This window comes from Canis lupus, chromosome 6 (genome assembly GCF_003254725.2).
Source record: "Canis lupus dingo isolate Sandy chromosome 6, ASM325472v2, whole genome shotgun sequence".
NCBI lineage: Eukaryota > Metazoa > Chordata > Mammalia > Carnivora > Canidae > Canis > Canis lupus.
Genome location: NC_064248.1, coordinates 18,971,776 through 18,995,978, shown reverse-complemented (window position 1 = coordinate 18,995,978; position 24,203 = coordinate 18,971,776). Strand labels below are relative to the sequence as shown.

General features: G+C 47.0%; 1 protein-coding gene across 2 annotated transcripts in view; it reads right to left on the bottom strand.

Moving 5' to 3' along the window:
* GTF3C1 (general transcription factor IIIC subunit 1) overlaps positions 1-24,203 on the bottom strand; it is a 73,515-nt gene that overhangs the window by 42,547 nt on the left and 6,765 nt on the right. Inside the window, exons 3-8 of one of the 2 annotated variants that reach the window (XM_025415659.3) lie at positions 21,429-21,605; positions 20,674-20,817; positions 18,520-18,616; positions 14,262-14,385; positions 11,984-12,031; positions 247-414 (exon numbers count right to left, since the gene is read on the bottom strand). In XM_025415659.3, coding sequence (XP_025271444.1) covers positions 247-414; positions 11,984-12,031; positions 14,262-14,385; positions 18,520-18,616; positions 20,674-20,817; positions 21,429-21,605 — 758 coding nt within the window. The remainder of the gene's footprint in view (positions 1-246; positions 415-11,983; positions 12,032-14,261; positions 14,386-18,519; positions 18,617-20,673; positions 20,818-21,428; positions 21,606-24,203) is intronic. The other variant, XM_025415660.3, reaches the window with a different exon arrangement.

Genomic DNA, 24,203 nt, shown 5'->3' with positions numbered 1-24,203 from the left:
CTCAGTCCCTCTCATGGGCTAGGGTGTGCATCATCCCAGCTTACAGATGTGGGAGCCAAGGCTCAGGGACCTTGCTAATGTCCTACAGGGTGACTACTCACACTCAGATCTGACCCAAAGCCTGACCTTCCAAGGGAACCAGAGTCTCAACAACATAGCCCTCTCCTTCGACACGTGGGCAGCACATCTCTGGGCCCCCAGTGCTCAGGAGCCCCATGTCAGCAGGCGCGCGCACATAGGACCTACTGAGTTCATAGGTCTGCGTGAGCATGTCCCGCTCGTACACGATGTCCACCGGGGGCACTGCCTTAGAGATGACCTCCTCGTCCTCGTCATCGTCCTGGTCATGGTCATCCTCGACCTTCCGTTTAAATTCCTTCAGCAGCCGGAGGCAGCGTACCATGACATCCGTCCCTAGGAATGCAATGTGGCATATTTTCCAGCAATGAGCAGAACACTGCTGAGGGGGGTGGGGCACAGCTGAGATAGGGACCGGGAGAACAGGCGTACACACAGCATCGAGTTCAGAACGTTTGAAACGGCACATCCTGGGGCACGACACCTGAACATGTCCTCCATATAACCACTTTTTGTTTCCCACAAAATTAGTAAACAAGGAAATGCAAATGAGAGGAATAATGAGGCACTGTGTCAGTCCTATTAAATAAACAGCAGCCTTCTCCTGCTCGAGACAAGCTCTGCGACAGGAGGAAGCGGGCCTGTCTGTCCATGCCAGCTCCCCAGCACCCAGCACAGTTCCTGGCGCACAAGCAGTATTGCCGAAAGGGCGAAAGGCAATTTTTCTCCTTTTAAGGGGAGCTTGACTGCCAAGAAGTTGTATCACAACTGTTGTATACAACTGTTGTATTACAACAGTGTAAACGTGTTCTAGAACCCTATGAGGGCATTGCTGGAAACCTTTCACCAATGATTTCTAGAGTGGGAATTTATTCCAAGAAAACTCCAGAAAGAGGCAAAAGCTGCCAGTATGAAGGGGTCCACACAGCACTCTGTATGCTAGCTTTTCTGAAGCACACAAACAATGATGCAGGACTAAGTGGTGGTGCACTGACAACAACCATTCTGTGGGCTAACGCAGGTCTTCAGGCAATCACAATCCGCCCATCACACTCAACCCACGGAAGCACAATATGAGAAAGATAACCAGCCTGTGCTGTGGCTGTACCAAAAGAAAGATACAAAACAAAGCAAAAACATCTCAGCACCTTACTAGTGCAAACCCACCCATTTGATCCTGACAATCCTAGAAAGCATTTTACAGATGGAGAAACTGAGGTACAGAGGAGGCCATGACTGGCCCAAGCTCTCTGGAGCTTGTAAGCAACAGGGGCAAAGGTGCTCAGGTAGGGTCACAGGTCTCCACTGAAGACGAAAGGACCTTGCACTAGGAGGTCCTATGACATACAAGTGTGGTGGCACAATAATGACCCCGCGAGGATGTCCATGCCCTGATATCCGCAACCTGTGACTACAAGGACATACAGGTGTGATTATGTTAAGGGATGATCTTATCCTGGAGTCTGGGTGGGCCCAATGTCACAGAACCCTTAGGAAGGGAGGCAGGAAGATCAGAGTGAAAGACTAGAAGGTGCTAGGCCGCTGGCTTTGAAGGTGGAGGAGGAGAGCCCGAGCCAAGGAATGCGGGGGCCTGTAGGAACTGGAAATGGCCAGGAACGGATTCTCTCCTGGGGCCCGCAGAAGGAACAAAGCCCTGCCGTCATCGTGATTTTAGCCCTATGACATCCATTCCAGGCTGCCAGAATTGTAAAGCAATAAAGTGGTGCTGCCTGCAGTCACTAAGTCTGCAGTAATTGTTATCGCAGGGACACAGATGGTTTCTCCAACAGGACACCAAGGTGCCTAATCCTAGGTACCAAGGCAAGGGGAGCCATAATAAAGCTGGTCTCTGCTATCCAACGCCTCTTGTATAGGAGCTGTGGCCAGAGGGCCTTCCCTCACACCGAGCATTGCAGACTGGCCTCTGAGCCAGGTCAGGTGCAACACCCCAACTGGGGCAGGGGATCTCGTGGAGGACACAGCGTGTGGCTTGTAGGTGAAATTCACAAGCAGTAATGCATGTCGGGGCCCTGAGCTCATCAGGCTTACCCTCAGGGCAGGGTCTGGCCAAGCCTGATCTACCAGAACCCTTCTGGAGGGCAGGCCTGGGGCAAATGGTCACAAAAGCGGGGGCAGCCTGGGAAGTCTTCAGGCACCAGCCTGGTGCTGACTTGCCGGCACTCCTCCCAGTGACAGAAAATCCCATTCGCCGAAAATCCCATTTCTGATTTTTCAACAGAAGAAACGTGAAGTCACAACACTAGCTTCCTCATGCCTTGGCTCCCCCCATACCTGCCGGGCCCTCTCCAGTTATCCTGCTTCCCACGACTTTGCCCTTTGCTCAGGGTGCCTGCCCCACCCTCTCCTTCTATTCCTCCCTCCCTAGATGGGAGCCTAAGAAATCAGGAGGAGGGGCATGGCAAGGAGGGGGACCCTTGGACCCATCTGTATGGGTGAAAATTATTTCGAGGCTTGAGTGACCAGAATTGATGTTTCACTGGGGTTTCCTACTAGCAGCCGAGGACCAAGGTACCTACAGCCCGCACACCCAGCACAAAGGCAGAACACCAAACACCAACTCATTCCCCACTGGGTCTTCCCCCGTTCGCTCTACCCCAGCCCCTCCCAACTCTCTCAACCCCCAACTCGCCTCAGTGCCCACAGAGCGACCTACTGCTCCTAATATTACCATTGCTCGAATGCATGCAGTGTCCCAGACACCAATCAAAGCTCTCAATGTGTTATAGAAGCTGGTTCTCACCATGGCCTAAGTTGCTGGTGGCCACTATCCTGTTTCACACTTGAGAACCCCAGGAGCTAAGGCATTTGCCCAAACTCCTATTCCTCAGCAAGGGAGGAGCTGGGATTTACCAGATAGTCTGGCTTCCGAGCCCAGGTCCCAAACCTTGAACTACATATGGCCCCTAATTCAAAGGCATCCATGTGACCGAGCATAGTGGGTGACCTGGGGCCAGGGATGCTGGCTTCTGTGGGAGAGGTGACCCGGTGCAGCACCTAGGGGAGGCAGGCCAGCACGTATCAGCAACAGCCCGGCAATATTTCTTCCATCCCGTCTTAACTGATTAACTTGGTTAATCAGCCAAGGAGAGATACACAGAGCAGTGTTCAACATCAGCACAGATGAGGAAGAGAAAAGCTACTATATACTCATGTGTCCAAAGGGCGAGGAAGGAAATGCCCTCTGGGCCTCCCTAGCTTCTGCTCCTCATGACATCAAGTTGGCACCTGTGCTCACCTCTGCTTGGACAGCACTCGATGCTTGTGCCCCCCACCCCCAGCCTTGTCCAAATGACCCCCCACTGTTGCCTCTGCTGCCAGCCAGGGTGGCCAGACGTTCGGAGGAGCATCGGGGCAAAACCTGGGCTCCAGGGTCAGGCAAACACAGGTCATCTAAGCTCCACAACCTCCCATTTCTGAGACTCTGAGGAAACGACTTGGTAGAGCTTTTTGTGTTCAGCTCAGCAGAACGTCTGATGTTCTCCACCTCACACATCAGTGGTTAGATGCTGGAGACAATACACTGAGGCTGGCACGCAGCAGTTGACCCTAACAGCCAGCACTTGCGGTGGGCCGGCACCATGGCATGTACGTTATGTGAGGTGACCCATCAGATCTAACAATCTGAGGCTGGGGGGCCCCTGTAATCCCCGTGACACAGGTGAGTCCCCAGCATCCTTTCAGCGGTGGGTTTGGCTCAGGAGTCTCAGACCGGGCTCAGCATGAGGTAGTTGTGCTTCCAGAAGGCCAGGTAGGACACACATCCAGATGGCTGCCAGTGAGGTTTGGGGCCATGGGGTCTGCAGCTCTGCCCATCCCATGCAGCATGGCTGATTTCTCTGCCATGAATCCCAGCAGCAAGGACTTTCTCCTGGATCCATCAGATGAATAAACCCTGGATCATTTACCCAAGCTGTGTCTGTCTCTGGTCTTTCTCAAAACACTGATCATGGAAACAGGTCCGTTTCCCCGTGCCGTGTCAAATGCACCTTTACTGTGTTAAACCTTGTGTTAGAGAGGTAGCGTGCATGGTGGTTAAGAACCTGGGCTCCTGTGCCAGAGCCGGTGTGCAAACCTAAATGAGCTGGTTGACTTCCCTCAGCCTTGACTGACTTGCCTAGAAACTAAGGAGGAGGTCTAGCCTCATGAGGTTATAGGGAGAACTTTAAGAGATAAGGTAGGTGGAGGAGGCAACACTGTGTAGTCGGTGGCTTAGGACTCCAAGAAGCCACTTGGAATTAGTTTCACCAGCCTTCTATGCCTTTTCCATAGCTCTGGTTTAACCAGTCTTGGAATTCCAACTTTTATTACTGAAATCCCTCCAGCTTATGTTTGGCTATGTTTAAGGCAATTTTAAGGAGCCTGTACCAGACCACAAGTCAGCAAAAGCCAAAGCAGAGGGGATGGAATGAGATCCTGGTCAGCAGGCATGTGCAGGGTGAACAGAGCCGACTGGTCCATGGGAGCTGGCACCTCAGTGACCTCAGTGACCCCTTCTCAGATGAATCACCTGGCAATGGCAACCACGGGGCCCTGGGTGCAGGGCTTCCTTTCCAGGAAGAAAAGGCAAGGAGAGACAGAACCAGCCAGATTGCTGCACACGTTCTCAGGCATCTTAAAGATATGGTGCGCTAATGTCCACAGTTCCACACAAACCAAGCAGAGTTCTTTTGTGTCAAAGGTCCAGGAAGGGCTCGCCTTGGCGTGAAGCAAGAATGGCTTACTGAAGGTATCCTGAAGACCCAGAAAGGAGGAAGGGCAGGAGTGAACCCTTCCCAAACACCCCTAGGTGCACCAGGTACTGTGTTAGATGGTTTCAGAAGCAAATTATCATGTGGATTCTGCAAGCTGCTGCTGCTGTTTAATGAAAAAGGAAAATAGGCTCAGGGGCAGTGAGGTGCTGGACCTCTTATACCGGGCAACCTTACTGGCTTGGAAATTTCTATCGGAAAACACTGTCCCCTATAAAGGGAAATCCTGAGCTGCTGTGAAGTGGCACCCACAGCCTATGTTTCTCACATTCCCAACCTAACAGAGAGGTGCTCTCAACGTGATGAACCCAGGAAAGAACAAAAATAAGACGAGAACAAATGAGCATCATAACAGATTTGCTCCTGCAAAGTCATCAACAGAGGTAGAGTCCTACTGGTCAACCAGGGAGAAGTTATGTAAACTCTCCCTTCCTGCCACACACACACACACACACACACACACACACACACACACACCCCTATGGACGTGCCTAGGATGGTCAGTGCTGGGGTGTCATTCGGGGAGTCTAGAAACTGAAATGAGAAGCCAGCCCACAGAGGTAGGAGGTCCTAAGGAGGTAACTTCCAGACATACAGAATTCAGGGCTGTGCTCCGGAATGAAGGAGGGTGCCCACAGCCCATACCCTAGGGTGATAGAACAGGTTAGAAATATGGGCTCTGGGGACCCCCGGGTGGCATAGTTGGGGTTAAATGGCTGACTCTTGGTTAGGGCTTAGGTCATGATCTCAGGGTTAAGAAATGGAGCCCCGCATCAGGCTCTGCGCTCAGCAGAATCTGCTAAGTTTTCTTTTTCCTTCTCCCTCAGCCCCTCCCTGCTCTCTCTCTAAAATAAACACACACACACACACACACACACACACAAAAAGGAAGGAAGGAAGGAAGGAGAAAGAAAGGAAAGAAGAGAAAGAAAGAAAGAAAGAGAAGAAAGAAAAGAAAGAAAAGAAAGAAAAGAAAAAGAAAAGAAAAGAAAGAAAAGAAAAGAAAAGAAAAGAAAAGAAAAGAAAAGAAAAGAAAAGAAAAGAAAAGAAAAGAAAAGAAAGAAAAGAAAAAGACACGTGGGCTCTGGAGTGTCTCTGGTGATAACCTGCCTCTGCCACCTACCAGCTGGATGGCAGAGTGACAAGACCACTCTATGCCTCAGGTCGTTCAGCTACAAAATGGGGACAGAAGAGTATCATCCTCAGAGTGCTCAGGACTGTGTCTGGCAAACAAGTAGTGCTCAATAGGTAGCGCTCACTCCTGCTCTTTTTACAATGATCATTACTGCAACCTTAGCAAAACTCAGCTTCTGAGGATCAAGGATCATGTCACAACCTGGGCTGAAAATATCATATTGCTTGGGGCCTTTAATTCAATTTCAAGCATTTGATCTTGCCCTGCAAAGGGTGGTGTCTGAGAGAGAGGACAGGGTGGGGTGGGGTAGGTAGGGGTGGTGGGCAGTCTGCTTGGGTTTCCCAAGCTTCCCACAAGCTAGGGGTTGAGTTCTGGCTCTGTCGTGGCAACCTGCTAACCACTCTGAGCCTCGGGTTCCTCCTCTGTAAAATGGGCATCATTCTAACAGCATGGCTGGACTCACCTGCTGGGAGGGACCAGAGGAGTGACTGCGGGTAAGGGGCTCAGCCTCACAAACTAAGCATACTTCATGCTCCATGATTACAGAGCAAGGAGCCAGCATCCACAGTGCTGGGAAATGATGCAGCATGTGGGGTGAGGCAGGCAAAGGCAGAAACAGGGGACCTGGGGGTGGGATGCTAGAGGACACACCAGAAACGTCCAGGCAGAAGGGATGTAGGCAGAGGAAGGCGAGGGATGCTGGAAGGGCGGGGATGAAGGAGAAGGCTGATTATAGAAGATTTAGAGGCCAAACAATGGATATTGTTTTTTATTTTGTAGACATGACTTAAAGTTATTTCTGTGGTGGATGTGGAAGATGGACTAGAGAGAAGGCCAGCAGGAGCCCACATCTTCCTACTCTGCTGCCCCTGTCCTAAGCTAGCCCCACCTTCAGCCCCGGCCCTGACTCAGGCCCCAGGCACTCACTCCCCAACCCCAACCCCTTCCTTCTCTCAGGGAGGAAGCAGACGGCCGATTAGAGGCTCACACCTTCTGTGCTCAAACCTCCACACCTGTCCTTCCTCTATGACCTGAGGCAAGGGATCTGTGCTTTGGTTTTCTTATCAGCAAAGAGAGCCCACATAATGGGACGACCCAAAGGAGCACAGTAAAGCACTAACACTTGGCACACAGCCTGGCATATTATCCAGATGGCTTTTCCACCTCTCTCCTGGCTCCACGATAGGAAAACAAAATGACATAATCTCCCCTGGGGCCTTCCTCCTTTTCATGGCCTAAAATAAGCCCGTGGAGTCTAAGGTTCCCCTTGCTAACTGTACAAGGTAACAATGGTACTGACCATCATGTACATACAAGAGGGCTCACAGGCTTTAGGGTGCTGGAGAAATGCTCTCAGCCATAGTTCCAGAGCCCCCATTAAATACCCAGCCCAATCCTTGGGGTGAGTTAGTGACTGACTTGTTTAGGACCCCGGGAGTTCTTAGAGACCCACAGAAGGAAACGGCTGGTATAAACCATGCTGTGACTAGCATGGCAGCAACGAACCTTTCTTGAGGGCACTGAGCCAGACGCCGGTTAAGAATGGAACGGCACCCAGCACAGACACATCTGTCACTTTACTGGCACCCTGCCAACCTGTGGCCAGCTGGGCACCTGTGCAGCCACATACTCACAAGTCCCTGCACTGGCCTCTTCCAAGCCCCAAGGGCAACCTCGCCAGCTCTTCCCCACATCAGACCTGTGTGGCACATCGACTGCCACTGGCCCCCATCTGACTGCAGAATGCTCCCCTGGCCCCACTCCCTTTCTGCCTGCTGCCAGCCTCCACTGCCCACAGCATGGCTGGGACTGGCATGTTCCCTCCTAGTCACCACAAGGAGAAGACTATCTCCCAACAAGGGTGCTGTCCCAAGTGCTGAGCCCCCTTGGGAGCCAGAGGGCTGCCTGGAGCCCTGGCTTGACATTACTCAAAGCCTGGAATTATGCCATTGAGGATCTTACTCCTGATTCTACCCTCTTAGATGCTTGGCTCTAAATCGTTTTCTGCCATATTAAAATGTCCATTTCCTTTATTTATCTCAAATATTAACGAGAGGAATTACCCTTCATTTTTTAGCTGGCATCCTTTAACCAACTTTGCCACTTTTGGCTTAGAGATCTTGCTATTTTTAACTGATTCTACTGGGTTTCCCCCGTGCCACTAATTTTCTAGGCTTTAGCTCAGCTCTGATGATCTTTTTCTATTCTTTTCATGTTTATGTTCACCCTTTATCCTTTTTGTGTTTCCGATCTTCATTCTTTTTAATTCTCCTTTCCTGGTTTCAAAGCTCTTTTAAACCTTTATTTTATTGCATTTTAATCCTTCTCGATATGGCTCATTTCTCGTTTTCCTTAGCTTGTATACTTTAATCCTACTATAATTTCTCAAATGTCACTTTTTGCCATTTTAATGATCTTAATTTAGTTTGCTGTACCCTATTACAAGTGTTTCTTGGTTTTACTTTTTAACAGCTTTACTGACTTATAATTCACTTTCCCTACCATTGTGCACAACACACATCAGCAGTGGTTTAGTGTATTCTCAGGTAGGTGTGCCTGTCACCAATCCATTTTTGAAATCTTTCCTGCCTCAGACCTTGTACCTGGCACCCTGGGTGCCCCCATCACAGCCCTGAGCACTCCCTAATCTACTTCCAGATTCCCCACTCTGGATTTTCCTCTAAGTGGAATTATACAGCAATGGCCTTTTGTGACTGGGTTCTTTCTCCATTGGAACGGTCTTGGCACCCTTGCTGAAAAAATCAGTTGACTACGGACATATGGGTGTATGTCTGGACTCTCAATTCTACTTCTTGATCTGTCCATCCTTGTGCTGGTACCATACTAGCTTAATTATTGTTGCTTTGTAGTGGTTTCAAAATTAGTAAGTTTGAGTCTTCCTACAGTACTTAATTCTCGTTTCCCAGGATTGTTTTAACTTTCTGGGTACCCTGCAATTCCATATGGACTTTGGAATCAGCTTGCGAAACGTCTACACTGATGTCAGTTGAGATTCTCCTAGTTTGGAGAGTGCTGCCATCTTAACTACGTTAAATCTCCAGATCCATGAATAAGGGATTATTCCCATTTGCTTAGATCTTAAATCTGCCAACAATGTTTTGTAGTTCTTTGACTACACATTTTATACTTGTTTTGCTTGAATGTATTATTCCTAAATATGTTATTCTTTTTGATGCTAATGGGAGAATTGTTTTCTTAATTTTGTTTTTGGATTGTTACAAGTGTATAAAAAATACAACTGATTTTTTTGTATTGACCTTGTGTCCTGCTATCTTGCTGAATTTGTTTTTTATATTGTAAGGGTCATGAGTTAATAGCTACGGTTAAAGTCTACAGCATAAATAGGACAATACAGGTACTTGGACCCCTTGCTCATCCTTTTCAGTGCTGGACACACTGGACTGATCCTGGACAACCTGCTGACTGACTGCCTCCATCATGAGCCTCAGGGAACACTTACTTCTGTCACTTGCTTCCAGTTGGCCCTCATTTTCAGAAAAATCACAAAGTTGACTTCAATTTCTTTTCCCTTCAGCTCTCAGCCCAAATGAATAAACACTGTATGACCAGTAAATATTTGAAGAACATAATCCAAATTTTGCAAAACAGATCAGTTCAGGGTGACTGTTTTCATTACCAAGGATTTTTTTTTTTTTTCCCTTTTTGCAAAGCAGATCACTGCGGCTTCTTCCTATAATGTACTTGAAATATGCCTAAATCCAAACTCTTTATTTACAGCTTTTAGAAACAACTCATATATATATCCATGCACACCTGTAAATTTACATGAAATAATCCATCATCTTTATTTAAGTCTTGTCTGCTTCATAATGCCTTAGAGGGAAGGTTTATGTTAATTCTGTAAACTGGGATGTTAAAACACAAGGCAAAAAAAAAAAAAAAAGACTAAAGCTGTGCCTTCATCCCGTCTCTCCTGCACAAGGAGAGGAACTAACATGATACCTAATTAAATTTGCTAAGCTTTTGCTTAGCACCTACTCTGTTCCAAGCAGACACTGCAAAGGCCTCAAGGATAAAAGTATGTGAGGGGCACGGCTACCACTCTTAAGGAGCTCCCAACCTAGTTGGAAAAAAGTCACACAGATAAATACCTGAGTCACAGTGTGACATGGGGAGTGAGGGGAATCCAGTTGATGAGCCTGAGCAGCAGGAGGTGGGTAATAAGATCACCACAGAATGAGAGGAGCCTCCTGAACAGTCAGAATGGGCTCTCTGTGCTTGTGTGTGACAATCTAAAAATTCTGATGGTCACTGTCTTAGAGGCTTGCTCACTTGACCCCACATAAGGAGTTAAAGCCATCACTAGCATCAGTACCCAGTCTTGGTGGGCTTCTCTTCCCAGCCCAAGGCCTCAGGAAAATGTGGACAACTCACCGTGTGACACAGACACACCTGCAAGAATCAGGCCAATGACACACCAGAGTGAAGCTGGCTATGGGCCACACAGCAGGAAGCAGGGCATCCCTGGGGGATGGGGGGTGGGCCCTGTGGAAAGGGGGCAGCATCTCTCTGCCTGGCTGATGGCTAATAAAGAAACACAGTTTGATGTTGCCTAATTTCATTTTCTTTTTTTTTTTTTTTTTTTTTTTTTTTTTTTTTTTTTTTTTTTCTTTTTTTTTTTTTTCTAATTTCATTTTCTGCAGGGAAGTTGAAAGGCTGACTTTTTAGGTGTAATTTCTCATTCTTAAATGCCCAGCAATGAATTCAGTGAAACAAACACCGAGAGCCAAGCAAAATACATTGCTACACGTGACCATTCCTGGTCTGTGGCCCCTGCTCTGTATACACTGTCTTCTGTAAACCCCATGACACTCTGGAAGGTTGCATTATTATCCCCAGATCATCCTGCTGAGGCGGAGAGAGGCCAAAACTTGCAGGTTACCCCCACAGGAAGTGACCCAGGGCTGTCAAATCAAAGTTGCAAGAGGCTAGCTTGAATTTCCAGGGGCCTCAAGCTTGGGAGAAGCTGTGCTCCATGGCTGCCTGCCCAGCAAGAAAGGCTCTTTAAGGATGTTTCCTGCTTAGTTTCTCTTTACTTTAAAAATATAATCATTCCAGTCTGTTTATTTTTAATGTCTTCCTTCCAATAAATCAGGAAATAAAAATGCTTAACAGGCCCACAGGTCAGTGCTATTTTAAGTATTCAGAGAAGTCCCCAGGATACCTCTCGGTTCCTGGGACTTTTCTGCCTGCCACAGGACCCAGCGCTACTTCCTGGTTTTCTTTCTACTGAAAAGGCTGATGTCACCTACTCTTTCCAAAGGGATTCAAGGCATTTGACCAGTCACTCGTGCACTCAGCACTGAAGGGACTCAGAGGTCCCCCAAGGGGCCTCACCCTGGGCTCCTTCATTGGTTTATTCACCTGTTGTATGATAATATTGGTGTTACTCTGTTGCAAGACGTTGCTCAAACACAGGAAGCCGGACATGTTGGGCAGTGACTGATGAGCTCAGCGAGGAGATAAGAGACAGACCCCTCAGACTGGCAGTTCACTGTCACTCGACAAACACGACTGACTGCCTCCTGGCCACATAGAGCTACTCGTTGGGGAGGGTGTGTTTTGTCCTCCATCAGTACACTCTCTCCTAAGCTGTGGTAATGAAGTCAGCCTCCACAGGTTACTTGTTCTGCTCCTAAAGTCAAGCATACAGGCCCTGACCTTTTTTCTTATATACCTTTTGGTTTTCTTTGGCATTAATAATGTCATTTTCCCCCCATTGGCTTGGTTTTGTTTACTGGTCACTAATTCACACAGACTCTCTGCCGATACACAACCTTCTCAAAACACATTCACACTCACTAGGGAACTGATCCTTTGCATGGACTTGCGTCCCTCCAGAGCCCTCATCCCCTGTTCCCATGTGGACAGGTTGCCCTGGTGCCTGTCAGTGATTTCCCTTCGGCATCTTCCCACATTTTTCCTGGTCTCCCCCGCGACCCAGACCCCATTTTCCCACCTCTTGTTTCAGCCTGCCGTTTGATGGTGCACATCATCCTGCAGCTTCCTGAAAGGGAACACGAGAGATGGGAGATGAATGGTTTCAGATCTGCATGTACGAAAATGTCCTTACTTTCACAGTGGATCGATGTGAAAGCTGAATAGGGAGCTCCAGATGGAAAGTCCATTCCCTGCAGAATGAAAGCTCCAAAGCCACCGGGCTTCAGGTACTACCGGCAAGTCTGTGGTCTCCTCTCTGGAGGCTCCTTTGCTCCAGGTTTCCCACGTCCCAGGACACTGTGTTTTGGTGTGGATTTTGGTATGTTCTTCATGCTAGGCACCTGCTGGGTCTCTTGCTCTAGAACTTACATCCTGCAGATTTGGGAGAAGCGCTTGTATCATTTCTCATCGTCTCCTCCTCTCTTCCTCTGCACACATTCTGTCTCTCCCCCGAGCCCCTCATATTTTCAACTTAGCTGTTTTTCACCTTACAGGAGTTTTTGATTTTTCTCAGCATTATCTCACTACCTTCCTTTCTGCTACATCTTTTATTGCAATAGTCATATTTATTCTATTTCCAAGAGCTCTTTTTGATTTTCTGCATGTCCCTCCTTTAGAGCTTCTTGCTGTGTTTTCATGGATGTGATGTCTTCTCTCTGCCAGTTCTTTTAGGTTTTCCTCTGTTCTTCATTTTGTTTCTATTTCCTACTTTGTTTGTTCCTGTTACACTCCTATTAGAGTTCCCAAATGTTTGGTGAAGCATTAAATTGCTGCCCAAAGCCTGTGTTTTGGGTGTTGCATAGAAAAAGGATTGGGAATCATCGTGTAGGCTTCCATGTAGGGTGAGCAGGCAGGGGTCAGCTGTTTTCTTGGGATATCCCTAAATTTCAGTATCTAGAAGGCTTTTCTCTCCGACTGTTTGGTTTCTGCAAAAAAAGAAGCCTCCAGGGGCGCCTGGGTGGCTCAGTGGTTGAGTGTCTGCCTTTGGCTCAGGTTGTGATCCTGGGATTGAGTCCCGCATCGGGCTCCCTGCAGGTAACCTGCTTCTTCCTCTGTCTATGTCTCTGCCTCTATCTCCCATGAATAAATAGGTAACATCTTTAAAAAAGAAAAGAAAAAAGAAGCCTCCAGTCTCTGACCTAGGGGAGAAGTCTGGCTGTCAATGTGCAGGAGCCAAATTTGGAACCACAGTGATAGTTACCCTCACCTTTTAGTGTCCCATTTTCAGCACACCACTGTGTCCCGAGCTGGGTCTGTGGGTCCAGAAACCCTCCAATGCATCTTATCTTGAGATAAATCCAGAATTTTGTGGGAAAGGGCTTCCTACTTGGTTATGCAAAGTTGTGAAGAGGACTTGGGGGAACAGAAGCTTCTCACACACACTGCCAACCAGTCCTCTTGTTTCTGGTGCTATCCAAACTTGTGCTTGAAGGTACCTGGAATCTCCACATTTTTAGTTTATTTCGGGTTTTGAGGCATCAATTCTTGGCTTGTGCCCTTCTCTGTCATTGAGCTTCCCCAGGCTGCTCAGTCCATCACTATGTATCCATCTGTCTTGAGCACCAGAATACTGTTGATGACTCTGCTGTCATCCTGTCCTAGTCTCTTTGTACCTGCAGGTTTATTCCTTTTATATCCCTTGTCATCACTACAGAAGAGTTTGGGAAGAGTGCAGATAAATGCATATATCTCATCTATCATCTTCTACTGAAAGCTCTGACCCTTAGCTTTTTAAATGACTTCGGTTGGTTAGAAACAGCACGGTGTAAACATCAAGAATAGAGAAAAATAAAGGACTAAGGAAGGTTTTTGAAGTTTTATAGTCTATGGTCCTTAGTTTAACTTTCTTGGAAGGTTCAAATCCCACATCTGCCACTTAAACTGATTGCTCAACCTTATGTCAATTACTTAGCATCTCTTAATTTTCTTACATGTGAAAGGTGATACTACCACCGATCTTGCAAGGACTACAGAATGAGATCATGTAACACAGCTTCAGTACTTTCAAAATGCTGGAATGAACAGTGGCTGAGTGTAAGAAGACAAACTTGTTTTGGACACCACGGAGTGGAGATGTTGGAGGGACATCTACATAGAGATGTGTGCAGGCAGTTAGGTTAACTTTCATTCAGCGAACATTTCCTGAGCACTTTTGCTATTAGGAGATCCTAAGTGAGGCACTGGGGAATGGAGATTTGGACAAATGTGAAGTCACCCCACTGTAAGGCTGAATGTGGGAAGGGAAAAGTGAAAGCCGTCTGTGCGGCCAAGGGGACAGAGGCTAAGACCACCTTTACCTTTCTTTGTCTTACAGGGTCCACACTCAGGGTGGATCTCTTGCAAGGGGAGAGATACCACCTTCGCAAGGCCAGCGTTCAGCATGTACTGGTACAGCCGCTTAAATGTCCTCTCACACAGACCCTGCAAAAAAAAAAATACAATTTAAGAGCTGCTATCAGATAAAAGCAAGGTGTTGCAACCATTAAAATCATGTCAGTGGACATAAGTTCAGGAGCTGAGTTAACCGATTACCTTGAAAAAGGAAACGCAAGGGCTAATGAGGAAAAGCTCCAAGCTATGCTGTCAAGGGAACAAAACAAGGTCCAGGGCACTAAATAAATGATTCTATAAATAGTTTTGATTATGAGAGGAAAGAGATTTATTTGCTCAAAGATCCTGAAAGGATATGGGGGTGGGGGGGAGTGAGGCAAATGTGGGCAGAGCCAAAAGGTGGCTTCTCTCCGTATACTTTTTCAGTGTTTGGTTTTCTAACTAAGGAAGTATACTACACACACACACACACACACACACACACACACACACAACCTACCCACCACAGGCAATGAACAAAGAGGAAAAAATTTAGTGAAGAAAAATTTTAATTGAGGTTATCAATGAAGTTTCCACAAAGTGAGAAGAGTGTGCACCCTACCACTACTCACAGTTCTGCGAGGCAATATGGCCAAAATGACCCTACATGTTCCTAACTGCAAGGGTCACCAATGAGGAGCTTCCAGCGTAGGCCACATTTTTCCATCTATACGTTTTTGAAAATAAGTGATTTGCTTCACAACATTGAAAAATGAGAGATTTCATTTTTTAAAAAATGTGGGTTCTGGCTTCTATCAGAAAAAATTCAGCAACAAATACTGGGACTGCGGATCCTTGGAGCAGTCAGCAGTGGGAGCCTCACAGGGTGGCCCTATCAACTCCTTGCATGTCAGGGTTGAAGGTCAGTTCCTATCTGTCACCAGTTACGTGCTGTCTTCTCTTAAAATAATTGAGGGGAAAGTTAAATATTTCTTGGATCCATACTGAGAGCAAAACCATTTTTTCCATCTGGCCTGTTTCATTCATTCATATATCCATCCCAGCCACTACCTGCCTTTGACTTTGCAACCCCCAGAGTCAGGAGGCCTGTTCCGGCTGCTATAAACTGTGGACAGAATGACAGGAGGCACTCATCACTAAGAGTTGTCACTGGAGTCTTAACAGGTTCCCTCTTACCCTCTGGGGGAGGGAGGGGGAGCAAAGAGAGAGACTCTTTGCTGTTTGAGAGACACTCAAACAGCAAAGGGGGGGGCGGCTGCTGCCACCACATATATATGATCAACTCAGACTAGCCAGTGCTCCAGCCCTAGGGCAGGAGAACATATGGCTATCAAAAAAATACAGATGACTCACATATGGCTCATCCAAACACATCAGCTTGTACATGGGATCTATTGTTAATCTAGCTGTGCCCTCAGCACCACGGGAAGACCCTACGGAAGTTCATCCATCAAATCTCAGCCCCCAACATATGGTCCTAAGTCCTGGACCATCCTAAGTGAGGGAGGATGATGCAGTCTCACCTTCTGGGGGGCTGCCGTCAGGGACTTACACAATCTGCCCAGCCAAAACAGAAAGGAGCAGTGTAAGCATCCCCTACTCCCGACAAAAGACAGCATCCATATTCATAGCATCAACCTCATGCATTGGCTAATTATTCACTAAGTCCTGCTCAGCTCTCTCTGACTTTATTTCCAGCTGCTGACGAGACCTCGCCAAGTGAAAGTCCCAGAAGATCTTCATACTCAAAAAATCCTAAAGTCAAATTTGTCATGCGTAAATGTGTTCCCTTCTGTACTCCCTACTTTATTTGTGCATTCATTCCACAAATATTTACTGAGCGCCCACTGTGGGCCAGGTGCTGTCCATCCGTCTGGTGGGGCTTCAGCAGTAAACAAGCAAGCACAGTCCCTGCTCTAATGAGCCTGCCTTGGGCCCTGTTTCAGTGAGGTGCAATCACTTAGTCCAGACAGCAAGATTCCTTGTCCTTTATTGGCCCCCACACCCTGGCCTCCATCACTTACCACATGGAAATATCCCAGTTCTAGCGGTCACCCTCCCGGCTCCCGGCCTGAGGCAACAGCATCCACCTCCCACCAGCAGCTCCAACTTCTCTTTCTCCTACTGGTTCACCGGTTCATTTCCTACACATTCTTCTCCATCTATGAACCGCCAGCAGCAGTTTATGCGGCTGAAGGCCACACCCCGACTCTTCAGCCTGGCACTCCAGACCTCTCTTATCTGGCCCCAACTTCCCTCTTGGGCCACATCTCTGCTTTCCTGCCTGAGCACACTGCGGCCGGATTACTGTACATACCTCCAGCACATCTCCAGCACACCTCCAGCTACTTCTCCTATGCCTGAAATGCCATTTCTTGTCTACTTTGGGAACACTTCATCTTCAAAGCCTGGCTTGACTATAATTTGCTCTATAAAGCTTCTCCCAGCTCTCTGAAGAAAGTGCATCCTTCATCGGAGTTCAGACACATCCTTTTTAATAGCATTCGAGCCTAAATGTGTGTTCACATGTCCGCCCCTCCAGTAACACTGCTCCATGACAGTGTTGAGACCTGTCATCCTCACTAACTTTTGTCATCATGGTGCAGCACACAGTTCTGACTCAGAGCAGATGCTCACTGAATTATGGGCCAGATAAATAATGGAAAGATGCCCAATCATGGTGCACTCTTTGGAGCTAGTGCTGACCTGAGACCAGACTAGCTCGGTCTCCCCACACGTGACTGACCCCAGGCGAGCAGAGGGTTTCATTCTGCAAAGTCTGCTGGACAAGAAATAGAAGGAACAGAGAGCAGAATTTGCTTTGTAAAGAAGTACGAATTTTCTTAATTTCTACTACGGTCTCTGAAGAAGCTTTATCGGTCTCCCTTTTGTTTTCCACTTTTGACAGACTCAAACACTGAAAAATCTTTCTTACCACAAACAGCAGACCACACGTAATGACAAATGACATGGCCTGATGTCTGAGAGGTGACAGGAAGGAAGAGGTCTGGGGCGGGGAGCCGCCAGTGCACAGCTGGCTCAAGCTGACTGCTGTCATGAGGACTGCAGGCCCAGGCTTGTCAGAGCCTCTGATATTTCAAAGGCAGCTGGAAGCTTAGATTTTTATGTGAAATCTCAATTTAAAAAAAATGCTAGGTCAAGAGTACTTTTAACAACATATAGGCCAAATCTGACCCACAAGCCTCCTAAGCTCTGTTTAAAGAGACTTGGAAAAAAAAAAAAAAAAGAGACTTGGGCAGGAGGCTTGGTCTGAGGGGCTTAGTAGGTTAAGTGTCCAACTCTTGATTTCAGCTCAGGTCAGGATCTCAGTGTCATGGGATCGAGCCCCAGGTCAGACTCTGTGCTCAGCAGGGCATCTGCTTGGGATTCTCTTCCTCCTACCTCTCCCCCTGCTCACAAGCATGCACATGCCCACTCTATCTCTCTAAATAAATAGAATCTTTTAAAGAGACTCGCACATGCAGTAGATCTAGCATTAGAGAAGAGGCTCCTTTCCCTCTACGATAGAATCAGGGACTGGGGCTTCAGCCACAATGCATCAGGAACAAGGATTATCCTGGTGCCAATAATCAGGCTCCAAATTGTGTCCCCAAACAGCATGACTTGAAACTTTAGGTTTTAAGTTCTGCTGTTTAGCCCACAGGGCAATATTTCTCTCCCCTTCTGGCCGGCTCTCTTCCCTAGCATCCACCGAAGACTGTCCTCATCAGCCTGGAGGCTGCGTGCCACCTCTGTGCTTACCTCCTCTCCCCACTACAGCCCGCCTCTACTACGGGCCCAGAGATCAAGCTGGCCAGGAAGTGCTTTTCTCCCAGCACCATCTCGCCTGCTTCTCTGCAAAGTCACAATGCCCTTTCCGTATCCAGGCAGTGGGGACAGAATTAGAAGCATGCTTACGGAAACACCCCTATATACCCAGTTTTGCCGTTTCACATGAACTTGTATGGCACGTAGTACTAGAGCAAATCATGGGAGGAAATGGGAGCCTGACAAGGGCATGAAGGTCTTCAACAAAGGACTGAGGACCGAGCACTTTTTTATCTTGTGAAACAAAGGAAGATCCCAGTTATTTTAAGGTTAGGGATGGTCAAGTCTGTTAACAGGGCTTCCAACTGCAAGTCACGTAATATACATTTGATGAGGTTGTCCAGGCTGTGGTGCGGATCATTCCAGCCCAGCACAGGGGTGGGCCTGGACACTTACCAGTTCTTCCCTCAGCCTGCCCAGGGTCTCTATCTGGTGACTCCGTGTGCTCAGCACCCCTGAGAGCTTCTCCATGAGGATGTCATATTTGCTCCTCCTGTGAGAAACACAAAACAGCTCACCTTCTCAAACCTATTGCTAAAGAACGCCTGTTGTTTAAAGACAACAAAGACTTAAATGACAACATGCCACATCAGACCACCTTAGTTTTAGGTCTCAGCCATCATCTAGCTCACATTCCGCACTTGGCAGAGCAGAGGCTGTGCCTCTAAGCAGTTCAGTCACTCAGCCAAGGACACCTAACTAGTGACAGCATAGTGACTAGACTCTTTGGCCACAGCTATTATGATTCTTTATAGCGTCTTACATCTTTATACCATAAATTTGAGGAAGTATCTTCTATATTTCCGTATGATTCACTTGGTGAAAGAGGGGATTATTTCATAGAGAAGTGAACAGGCTTTTCTAAAGCTCAGACTCAAGACATGAACCTAGGTCTTTGCCCACATCCATTGCTCTCTTCACTGTTATGATGCCTCTGATCCTCAAGTATGGCTTCTACTCTGACTTCACTGGCATAATTGATCCTACCTTCAGCCTCATTTTTATTATGGAGTATCATAACTGCTTCCAAGCTAATTGCCACCAAGGAAGCTATGAAAGAGAGCAGGAGGCTCCTGGACTGTGTGTTCATGGGGAAGGTGACCTTGGCTTTAACTGCCCACAGGCCTGGGGGTAGGCAGGGCAAATGTATGGGATTCAGAGTTTATACCTGTGTCTCTACTTTGACTGCCTCTCAACACATGAAAAATAAAGGCAGGCACAGATATTTACTGTACATGGACTAGTACCAAGCACTGTGTCATGGCCATGTTACAGAAGAGGAAAACATGCTTCAGAGAGCTCAAGTGACTTTGCCCAAGTAAAAATGATTTAGTCCATTGTTCTCCCTGCCACCCATAGCTGTCACCTATGTTCTTTGTAGACACATGTCACACACAGGTTAGGAGCCTGCTGATACTAGTATCTAACCAATGGATAGTAAAGTAAATAAAGTGCAAATTCTCAAAGCACAATTCTTTCTAATGTAGGATTTCTAGAACATACGTTTGAAGACAAATTTGGAATTTTGACAGGGATTCAGTGATATCATTACTCCTGGAAATCCTTAGTCAATAAATAGTCTGTCTAGACACATATATTAAGCACTTTCTTTGGGTCTAAGCTTGTGCTATGCGACACACACTGTAAACTTTAAAACTTACGCTGAAGGACATGCCAGGCCACTGGGTAAAGGACAAGGCCTATGGCACTTAGCTAGAGGAGACTCAGAGTCATTCCCTGGTCCAAAGGAAAGGGGGGGATGCCCACTACCTCTCAAGTCTCCCACAACACTGCCTGCCTTCACTACAGAGCACTGGTGGCCATGCACTCAGGGACACCCAGCCTACTCACCGAGCGGCCACGTCCTCTAGGTCCTACACCAGCTCAACCCTTCCCCACCCTGGTCTCTGCACCTCCCACCAAGAAGGGCATGAGGCACTGGAGTGCAGGCCAAGACCCCTCTAAGGGGTGGTGGAACATTTTTTCCCCCATTCTTATGCCAGGCAGTCACCCTAACTGGGAGTAGTAAAGAATCAGAGACCCACTCCCAGAGACTGATCTTCAGAAGGGAATATGCACATCTCACCACCTTGCTATACTGTCCAGATTAAGACATGCAGCTAAACAGCAATATCATGCATTGTACTCATTCAGCAGAAACCATCCCATCTCACCATCTAAGTTGACTATGAAAGTTGCATGTTGGAATAAAATGCCAATTTTAAACTGAACACAATTCAACCTCAATTCTGTCACTGAAACAAATCTAATTTGACTAACTTATTATTTTTTATACTCTCCTCAAATTTCACCAACATGTTAACGGTTCCTATTGCCAGGCTATGGAGTTATAGGATTTTTTTTCTCCTCCTTTTCTGTATAATCTTCAAATTTTCTAAATCAGCAGGACTTACTTTCATAATCAGAAATAGACTGTACATATCTTTCTTAAAAAGCTGTAGTCATGTGACTTTGCCTCTACGCTTTGTACAGGACTAATCCACATGGCTAAACATTGGAACAAAGTGTTCTGGTATCTGCATGCTGTACCTGTCCACATGAAACCGATTCAGGAGGAGGAGAATTGAGTGCTGCTGTGCTCCAGTGGGTAATCGGATCACGTGTGACTGCATTGTAATGAGCCCGTTTTTGTTCAGAATTTTCCGGTGATAATGGAGCTTGCCAGCATCAACCCTGGAGGAGAGGAAGAGAGTGGCTGTGTCATTTCACTTTGCCTGTGGCTTTTACCCAACAGTGCAGAGGGCCTCTCATCTGAACATAAGTGCTAGAGACACACAGTTCCTATCCAGCCAGTCTAAGGGAACAGTCACTGTGAGACAATGGCCTTGAAAAGAAGAGCCATGCCTCAGCCTGAGGCCCTGCAGAGGTAGATGGGAGATGGGAGTAGAGGCCCAGGGAAATGGAATGGGACATGAATGGCTGGGGTGGGCAACAATGAGGGTTTAGTGAGGACACGATCAAATACAGGTCTCCAATCCTGTAGTGGCCAATGAGTAGGGCCACCCTACATCCTGGGTGGCCAATGGTCCCAATTTATGCCCACTAGCCTGGCATGCCCCTAACTTCCACTTTCCATTTTCCAAAAATGCCTGGTCTAAACACTAAATTATACAGTTGCCCCAAGGTCTCTTCAAAAAAAAAAAAAAAAAAAAAAAAGCACTGCATGCTCAACCATCATGGATTACAGACTGCCCCAGTGGGAGGAGACAAATAGGGAAGGTAAGTCAATAGGGCCCAATCATCAGGGAGTCCCAGTATTTCAGGAGAGAAGATCATCCCCTCACTTGAAAGCAGTGGTATGGAGGTCTCGCTGGAGCTCCCCTTGCCACCGGGACCGGCCTAATCGCTCCAGAATGCAGTAGGAGAAGTCGGGGAGCTTCAGGTCAGGGTCACCCTCCAAGCCTATCAAGGCCCTGTAACGCATGTCCTGGGAGGCAACGATGATCAGTCTCTTTCCCCACCTGTGAATCAGAAACACCGCATGGAAGAAATAACTTTAGTATTTTACGAAAATCAAACGGTGAAAAAGCAGAACCTTAGAGAATTATCACCTTGTGTTATTTCTTGGAGGTTCACAATGCGCCTGTGAAGGTTTGTCCCCATACCACGCGTGTTAGGGTGAACAGAGCCAACCTCGTCATCTTGTGCAGAACCCTCCAAGGTCTTGCCCAGACACTCAGACCAAAGCCCAAAGTCATCACCAGGGCCCGGAATGCCCTATGCACCCTCCACAACCTGCCAGGTCCTGAAACAAGTTGCTTCCTCTGCCTGGCCACTCCTCCCCTGGTCTGTAGGTGGCTGATGCCTTCTCTTCATCCACGCCACTGATTAGACATCACCTCCTCAGACCTTCCTGAAAGTCTAGCCAGTTTGTTCCCTACCTCTGACCATTACCATATTCTTCACAGCACACAGCATGCTTCAAAATGTTTTTTTTTCAGACATTCTTGTCGGTCTCCTCCCTTCGAATTTAAGTGCTGTAAGATTAGGCACATTGTTGACTTTTCACTAGGACACGTTCAGTGCCTAGAATGATTGTGGTATGGTATGGTGTGGTATGGAATGACTGTGGCGTGGTCTGGAAACATTTAAATGAGTGAGCTAACCTATGGAATTAGACATAAATTTCAAGGTAAAAAATATAGGCGTACCTCAGAGATGTTATGGGTTTGATTCCAGATTACTGCAATAAAGCAAATATTGTAATAAGGCGAGTATTGCGATAAACCTTAGTCAAATCAATGTTTTGATTTCCAGGGCATATGAAAGTATGTTTACACTCTATTGCAGTCTATTTAGTGTACAATGACATCTAAAACAACAACGTGCGTACTTTATTAAAACATATTTATTGCTGGGACTCCTGAGTGGCTCAGTGTCTGCCTTCAGCTCAGGTCATGATCCCAGGGTCCAGGGATCAAGTCCCGCACTGGGCTCCTCAGAGGGAGCCTGCTTCTCCTTCTGCCTAGGTCTCTGCCTCTCTGTCTCTCATGAGCAAATAAACAAAATCTTTAAAAAGTATATTTTTTGCTAAAAAATGCTAACCGTCATCTGAGCTTTCAGAAAATCGTAGTCACAGATCCCAGATTGCCATAACAAATATAGTAACAAAAAGTTCAAAATATTGTGAGAATGACCAAAATGTGATAGAGACATGATGTAATAAGCAAACGCTGCTGGAAAAAATGGTGCCAGTAGACTTGATGCAGGGTTGCCACAAATGTTCAATTTATAAAAAAACGCAGTATCTGTGAGCACAGTAATATGAGGTATGCCTGTACTTAACTATGTAATCGGTGGCTCCGTAGTGTGTTGAAGATCAGACCTGGGAAAAATCCCTCATTCCTACTGACCTATGGTATGAAAATAGAGGCCACGAATATGTCCTACCGGGCAGCCCGGGTGGCTCAGCGGTTTAGCGCTGCCTTTGGCCTGGGGCACGATCCTGGAGACCTGGGATCGAGTTCCACATCGGGCTCCCAACATGGAGCCTGCTCCTCCCTCTGCCTTTGTCTCTGCCTGTCTCTCACGAATAAATAAATAAAATCTTAAAAAAAAAAAAAAAAAGAGGTGCTACCTAGCAAAGCATTTCAGACCTAGTGATGTGATGGGAGACAGGCCTTGTGGTCAGGTATTTAAACAACAGAGCTATGAAAAGTAGATGCTGGTCCAGGATTAGAGGTTGGTAGCTCATGAGCTCTTGTGCATGGACCCTGGGTGACTTGTCTGGGAAAGGGAGTGCTTCCAAGTGGATGGTATCTCAATGCCAAGAAGAGAATGAGCAATGGGATCTCTGCTGCAAGGCTTGGAACCTAAAAGGGTGTGATGGAGTAGGCCAATCTGCCCAACACGTCAGCTTAGATTAGCAGATAAGGCACTATGACGGAGTCTCAGTCTTAAGGGATGGAGACTAGGCAGAGAAATGAATTTATTCCATCACATCCCTCAGTCTGATAATTCTCCTTCCTCCTACTCCACATCAGCTGATTTCACCTCTACCGCCAAAAGATCAAAGAAGAGACTGCCTTCCTTTTAACTTAAACATTGCAGATTCCTATACGTTGTGACCTAAAAGGAGTCTTCTGCAGTCATGGAAGTCTGCAGAATCCAGCCTTGGAAAGAATGTTAAGTTGTGAACACACACAAAAGAGAGACAGTCAACTTCCTGTGTCTGCATGTCACAAACTTAGGACCTATACCCTCTCATTTCAAAATAAACTCATGAAATTACATTGGAAGAGGTCAGCTGGGAAAAGAAAGTTTGAAAACAGGGGAACTGGTTTGCTGCTTTTCAAATGTATCAGATTTGTTTACTACACTGTACGTTATAATCCCAACATTTCCAGTTAGCTGACTCTGTGAGTCCTGCTAGGCTGAAATTGCTGAGTGTGTTCATCAGACAGGATGTCAAATACTGAATAAGCACAATGCAAAATACCAGAGATACCAAGATAAATTAAAGTGGTATCAATCTGCAAGGAGCTCACAGTCTACTGAAAGAGCAAGTCAAGAGACCGAGCGATTATGCTACGGCCCATAGCTGGCAGGGAGCAACTCTG